The following is a 6318-nucleotide window of genomic DNA, read 5'->3' as shown; positions in this document are numbered from 1 at the left end:
ATTTTTGTCTATTTGTGCATCGGTTTTTCTTGCCAGTAGTCTCTCACCTATTACTATATGGTTGTCACCGCTAGACCATATTTTAATTATTTTTTGTATTACATTAACAACTACACAATATATATCATATTTCTATCTACCTCATTATTTGTTAACCAATATATATCTAAGTCTAACTAACTGTAAGTTGTTCAACCCAAAACTTGTCACGAAAAGTTTCCATATAAAGACGGCTTCTAAATATACATGGGATTATTCCTAACCTATGACATCATCAACACTTTAGAACCAAAATCCAATAACTTAAATTAATCAAAATGTATGATTTTCTTTTATGTGTTGGTACAAAAATACCCTTAATAAAAAAATTATTTATTTTATATTGTATTTAATTTTTGTTATTTACTTAATAGTCACAAAAAAAAATTTAGAAATAATTTTTTGTTTGGTATGTAAAGTTATGAGAAAAATGAAAATTTTGGAAAATCTGAAAAGAAAAAAAAATGGTTTTAAGGATCTGGAAATTCGATTGAAGATTTTTGACATTTTGTCTTTTTATTGGCATCAATGTCAGTAAATCTTCAAACGATTATAGAAAATTCTTTGAAATCAATAAATCTTATGCATGTCAATAAATTTTCAATAGACCAAATTCTTTGAAGATTTATTGATATCCATAAAATCTATTGACATCGATACCAATAAATCTTCAAAGAATTTCCCATAATCATTTAAAGATTTATTGACATTGATATCAATAAAAAGACAAAATGTCAATAAATTTTCAAACGAATTTCCAAAATTTTCAAACCAATTTTTTTTCGCCAGATTTTCAAATTTTCCAAAGTTTTTTTTTTATTTTTTTTATTTTACGTACCAAATGAAAAATGATTTCTAACTTTGCTTTTGTGATCATTAAGTAATTAACAAAATTAAATACAAAAATAAAAATAAAAAGATATTTTACTAAGGATATTTTTATACTAATACATATATAGAAGTCATACTTTTGGATTAATTTTGACTTTATTGAATTTTGATCTTAAAGTACTGAAGAAATCATAGTTTAAGAATAATCCTGTATGACAAGAATCGTTAGTAATTATAATAAGCCCTATGACGGCTGAGCCTTTGCGTTATGTAACAAGCTAAGAACAACTCAACTATACATGTGGAAATTGCATGTGATAGAGTTTTTCAAAATTAATTGCAAAACTATCGTGTCCAAAGTATTTATTACGAAAATAGTATCCATCTTTTTAAGTTATAAACAATTATTTTTCTTGATTTTTATGGAGTTATTTTTTAAAAAATTGGTTACTTGAGCTCTAATTAACTTTATTTGCTGTTTACAGTGTCATTTATAAGCAAAATAATTCCAAATAACTCTTTACCGTTTGAAAAAAAAAATACTATTTTTGAAACGATTTAAAACAAACACTGTTTTAAATAGAAATGGCAAACTTTTAAAATAATATTCCTGTATTTTTCCCAATTAAAAATGAGACTTTATTGATTATGTAATTGGGTGAAATTTCCAAAATACTATTAATTTATTTTTATTTTGTTTTCTCAACATTTCCCTCTCCGCGCCTTCCTTCTTATTCTAAATTCCTAAAAAAACCCTCCTTTAAAAGTTCATACTATAATTAAGAAAAGTAGTCTAATTTAAAAAGAGAGTATTTTTTTAGACTACAAATTATAACGCATTAGAATATGCGGAAAAAAATATAATCCACCATAATGAATTGAACTATTTTTTTAATATTTGAATAATTAGACTAATTTAATTGATGATATCTTATACAACAATTACTTATGATGTTATTACCTAAGATCTTAAAGTAAACATGCAGCTCTCATATTTTGAAACCAATTTGTTTTATTAAAAAACAATAAACCATTAATTATACATTTCATGTTTTAAATAACATCTTGAATGATAAAACATGATTTCTCTCATGTGTTAATAAATTCTAAGAAAGATAAATTTTCTCTAACCAGGATTTTCTTTAGCCTCATTCTAGGCTTCTAGCTGACGACTTGAGATATATTCCTCACCGAAATATACCAATAACAAAGAGAGTCAATTACTAACACCCCTCATGACGACTTGAGATATATTCCTCACCGAAATATATTCCTCATTCTCCTGGACTTCCCAGGTTTATTTAAAAAAAAAAAAAACAAAGAGAGTCAGGATCACTAACACCCCTCATGACAATTAGGGATCTTGTGATCTTCAAGACGCCATTAATTGGGGTTTTTATTTATATTTTCGTGCGTCGAATCACCAGATACAAAAATGTGGTAGAAACAGAATATATATAGTGTGCTAGGATGGTTAATTTCACCAATAATATTTGACTTCAGAGTCCATTATTAACTACTACAAAATTCAAATCAATTACAGCTAGCTAGATTGTTACATTAAAAATTATTTGCAGTACATTGTAAAACGTCTAAATTGCATTCGGATGAGTCGAAGGTCCATTCTAGCTAGAGAGTGACTCTGATGCAAAGCAATTCGCTATTTCTATATGTTTATATGCTACCCTGAACATAACATTATTAACCTTTAAATTTCTAGAGTAGGTACTTAAGATAAACTTAAATTTATTAATAAAGAACATTAAAAAATTATTACAATTTCGTTTATGACACACGTGCGTGAGACTCTTTAACTAGTTACACACCTTCTTCACTCACATTTGAGGTACATATATGAAGAAGGAAAAAAAAAAAAAAATTGATTAACTCACCCAACTTATAGGCTATATAATAACCAACTTGGTTGGCAAAATAATTATGGGACCAAATAGCACTCCCAATGGATGCAAAAAAGATGAACATCCACAAAATGGGTTAGAACATCCGGTCAAATAGTCAACACGACATGTCATCAACAGTCTTACTAAGTCCGAGCTTGGACGAGAGGGGAATGGGCCATCGGGGAGTGCGGCGACGACATGAGGTAGTCGTCGAACCGGCCCCGAGCCTTGAAGCTGAAGCTGAGGCTGAGGCTCCGGTGGTTGCGCAAGGACTTCTTTTGCTTCTTCTCGGCCGCGATTTCCTTACTCTTCGATACGAATGCCTCGATCCTCGCCAGAGCGATCTCCACCGTGGGATCGTCCATGTTGGCGATGCAAACCCTAAACCACCCGGGCTCGGGGCAATGGAAGGACACCCCGGGGGACACGTTGAGCTTGACCTCGTGGATCACGACCCTCCAGAGGGCTAGCTCTGCCGCGAAGCTCCTCTCCTCGAGGAGCCTTGTCAGGTCCATCCAGAGGAAGAGCCCCGCGGTGCTCCCCTCTAGACAATCTATCCCCACCTCTGCGAGCCCGTCTACAAACCTGGCCCGCCGGGCGGCCAGTCTTCTGGCCCCCTGGGCCAGGAATTCGCCCGTAAAGGCCTCGTCTGACAGCATATCCGCGATCAGACGTTGGGTCTGGGTCGAGACTAAGCCGAAGCTCGACATCTTCCGAGCCACGGACACGACCGCGTCGTTGTAGGAATAGACGATCCCGACCCTGAAGCCCGGGAAGCCCATGTCCTTGGAGAGACTGTACACGATGTGAACGAAGTCCGGGTCGAACTTGAATCCCTCTTCCTCTTCGTCGGCCAAGACCTCGGCCACGCTGACGAAGCTGGGCTCACCCCCGAAGGCCGTGGCGGCGTAGATCTCGTCGCACACCAAGTGGATTCCTTTGTCGTTTGTGAAGGAGACCACGGACTTTAGGGTTTCTCGGTCGAGGACCGTGCCGAGTGGGTTCGAAGGGTTTGTGATCAGCACTCCCTTGACTCTCACGTTATCCTCAACGGCTCTCTCGTACGCCTCCTCTAGGGCTTCCCTCGTGACCTTGAAGCCGTTCGACCTGTCGCATGCCACGGGACGGAGTTCGATCCCGGTCCGCCATCTTAGGTCACGGTCGAATCTGCATGGGAAACAATTCGTATATATATTCATGAGAACATGTACGTACGTTTACTAATAAAGTACTAATAATTACTTGACGAATAATATAAGATACTTTCAACAATCAAGTTTTATTTATTAAAGGCTATATGTCTTATGAATAATTACGTTTTTAATATTTGGTTGGTACTGAATGATGTAGTGGTGGGGTTCTATGAAACTAAAGTTTTCAAAGTCCCGCTAGAGTTGGTGCGGAAATTGTTGAGAAAAAATGTAATTTTTTACTGAGATATTTCCTTTTGGACGACCATGATATGTCGACCATACAAATTGCCGACAGACTATTAGTGAGCTGTCAATATATATATATATATATATATATATATATATACATATACATATATATATATACATATATGTCAATTATTTATCAGAAAGTTGACTATTTGATAGCTAAATTTCATCCACTATAAAATAAGAATCTCTCATTCCACTAGTGGAAAGAGAAAAATCATATATGTAGTGAAGGCCTTTTCATGAAAAAAAAAAAAAAAAAATTCTAAAAAAATATTAGCAAATAAAATAAAATAAAACATACCCTGGATAGTAAGGTACAGGCACAAGAAATGCTTCGCCAGGGTCAGCCAAGCAAAAAGCTATCATCTCATGAGCTCCGGTGGCTCCGCCGCTCATCACAATGCGGTTCGGGTCGAAAGTCACTCGGTTTCCTCTCACTTTTCCCATGAATTTTGCAACAGCCTGAGGAAACAAAAAAAAAAAAAATGTATATTGATTATTATCATGTTACATTTTGAGATATTTAACCTAATATATAATTGAGATATTTCAACAAAAAATTATATTTACCTCTCTAAACTGAGGTAGACCATGGTAATCTTGGTAAATAGCTATGTCCCTGAACTCATTAACTCCTTCACTTGTGCAAATTGAGGCTTTTGGGTTATCCAAAATCCACTTCTCAACCATGTCAAAAGAGAGCTGCATAAATAACATTATTCATAATTAATCAGAATTAATTTAACATGTTGTATTATTATGATTATATGTGTGATCAATTATTGAATAATATATATATATATATATATATATATATATATATATACCTGATTTTCAGCTAGACCCATTTGGATAACGCCATTAGGGTTATGAGTGGCGTGATATGGATCGGTTTCATAAGCCTTCCAACCATCAAAGTACGGAGAGTTCTCTCCGTGCCCATTTCCTGTTGCTATTTTCGACAAAGCTTGCTTTTTTTCAACTCTCTTCATAACCATGATTCAAGAACAACAACTCTTGTATTAATCCTGTTACTGTATATGTATATGGGTATATATGTGTGTGTTTGTATGGAAAGTCTAAAGACTTGGTTGTTGGTCTTGTTTTGCAGGTTTTTTTTTTTTGGGGGGGGAGTGGTAGAGAAAACAATATTTGTTTATTGTTTGTTGATGAGTGAAGATGAGGAATTCCAACTTATGGGTTTTGTATTTATAGATGTAAGAAGAGTCAAACTTTAGAGTTTAGACCGGATAATTAAAAGAAAGGTAAAATGAATCAATTTTATTATTATTAAATATATATGTTGGACTGAGAAAAAGGAAGGTGGCTTTACTATAAGTAAAAGGTTTTTATTTCCTTCATTTTTTTTCCTATAAGAAAAAGGGAATATATACTTAAGTGAAGTTTCATCGAAGGGTCGTTATAAGCCAATTGGTATAGTTTGGTGGGCGTTTAGAAATTAGGTGCTACATTTAATGGTATTTCTATCTAGAATTATTCCAAAATATGACCATTTGTAAGTATTTTTCCAATTATGGAGTGGAAGTTAATTATTCCAAAAATATGACAATAAATATCATTAGATTAGTTTTTCATAATATTTTATCATTGATTATAATTTTTTTCATGGAAGTTATCGTCATATTTTTAGAATTAATAACTCATATTAAATTATAATAAAAACCTATAAAAAGTCATACTTGTAAAATAAATTCATTTTCTATTATGCTTGCTATATACTTGAAATAGAGTAAAAGTCAAAATGTATACATATAGCCTAAAATTACCACTAGAGAGTAGTATATTTGGAACGTAATTATTCGAGTAATTACTTCTAAATCGTTGTCACAATTAATAAATATGTGGACGTGCCTTCTTGTTAGGGCACCGAGATAGTAACTCTTATCACTGCCGTTGACAATTTTAAGTACAAATATATACAGTCTAGGATTTGCCCCAAAAAAAAAATGTAGGGTCTAGTATTTATTAAAAAGAAGAAGAAAAACAAAAATTGCATTATGTAGTACGAAAAAGCGTATCAATAATGCAACTGTCAAACGACAAAAATAATACACGTAGTGTTTTATAAATAAAATAAATAA

The 6318-nt window shown here is 33.3% G+C and overlaps 1 protein-coding gene across 1 annotated transcript; it reads right to left on the bottom strand.

The window, feature by feature from the left end:
• Window positions 1–2599: 2599 nt before the first annotated feature.
• ACS6 (1-aminocyclopropane-1-carboxylic acid (acc) synthase 6) lies at window positions 2600–5408 on the bottom strand. The gene is made up of 4 exons (XM_089607365.1): window positions 5044–5408; window positions 4787–4918; window positions 4518–4678; window positions 2600–3938 (listed from the first exon to the last, which is right to left on the bottom strand). The coding sequence occupies exons 1-4, from the start codon at window positions 5212–5214 to the stop codon at window positions 2915–2917; spliced, it is 1488 nt and encodes a 495-aa protein (XP_089463491.1). The 5' UTR covers window positions 5215–5408; the 3' UTR covers window positions 2600–2914.
• Window positions 5409–6318: the final 910 nt, after the last annotated feature.

This window comes from Urtica dioica, chromosome 2 (assembly GCF_054948205.1).
Source record: "Urtica dioica subsp. dioica isolate 48M chromosome 2, U.dioica_male_clone48M_v1_H2, whole genome shotgun sequence".
NCBI classification, from domain to species: Eukaryota; Viridiplantae; Streptophyta; class Magnoliopsida; order Rosales; family Urticaceae; genus Urtica; species Urtica dioica.
Note: the sequence above shows the minus strand (reverse complement) of the source record. Positions and strands in the feature narration are given on the sequence as shown.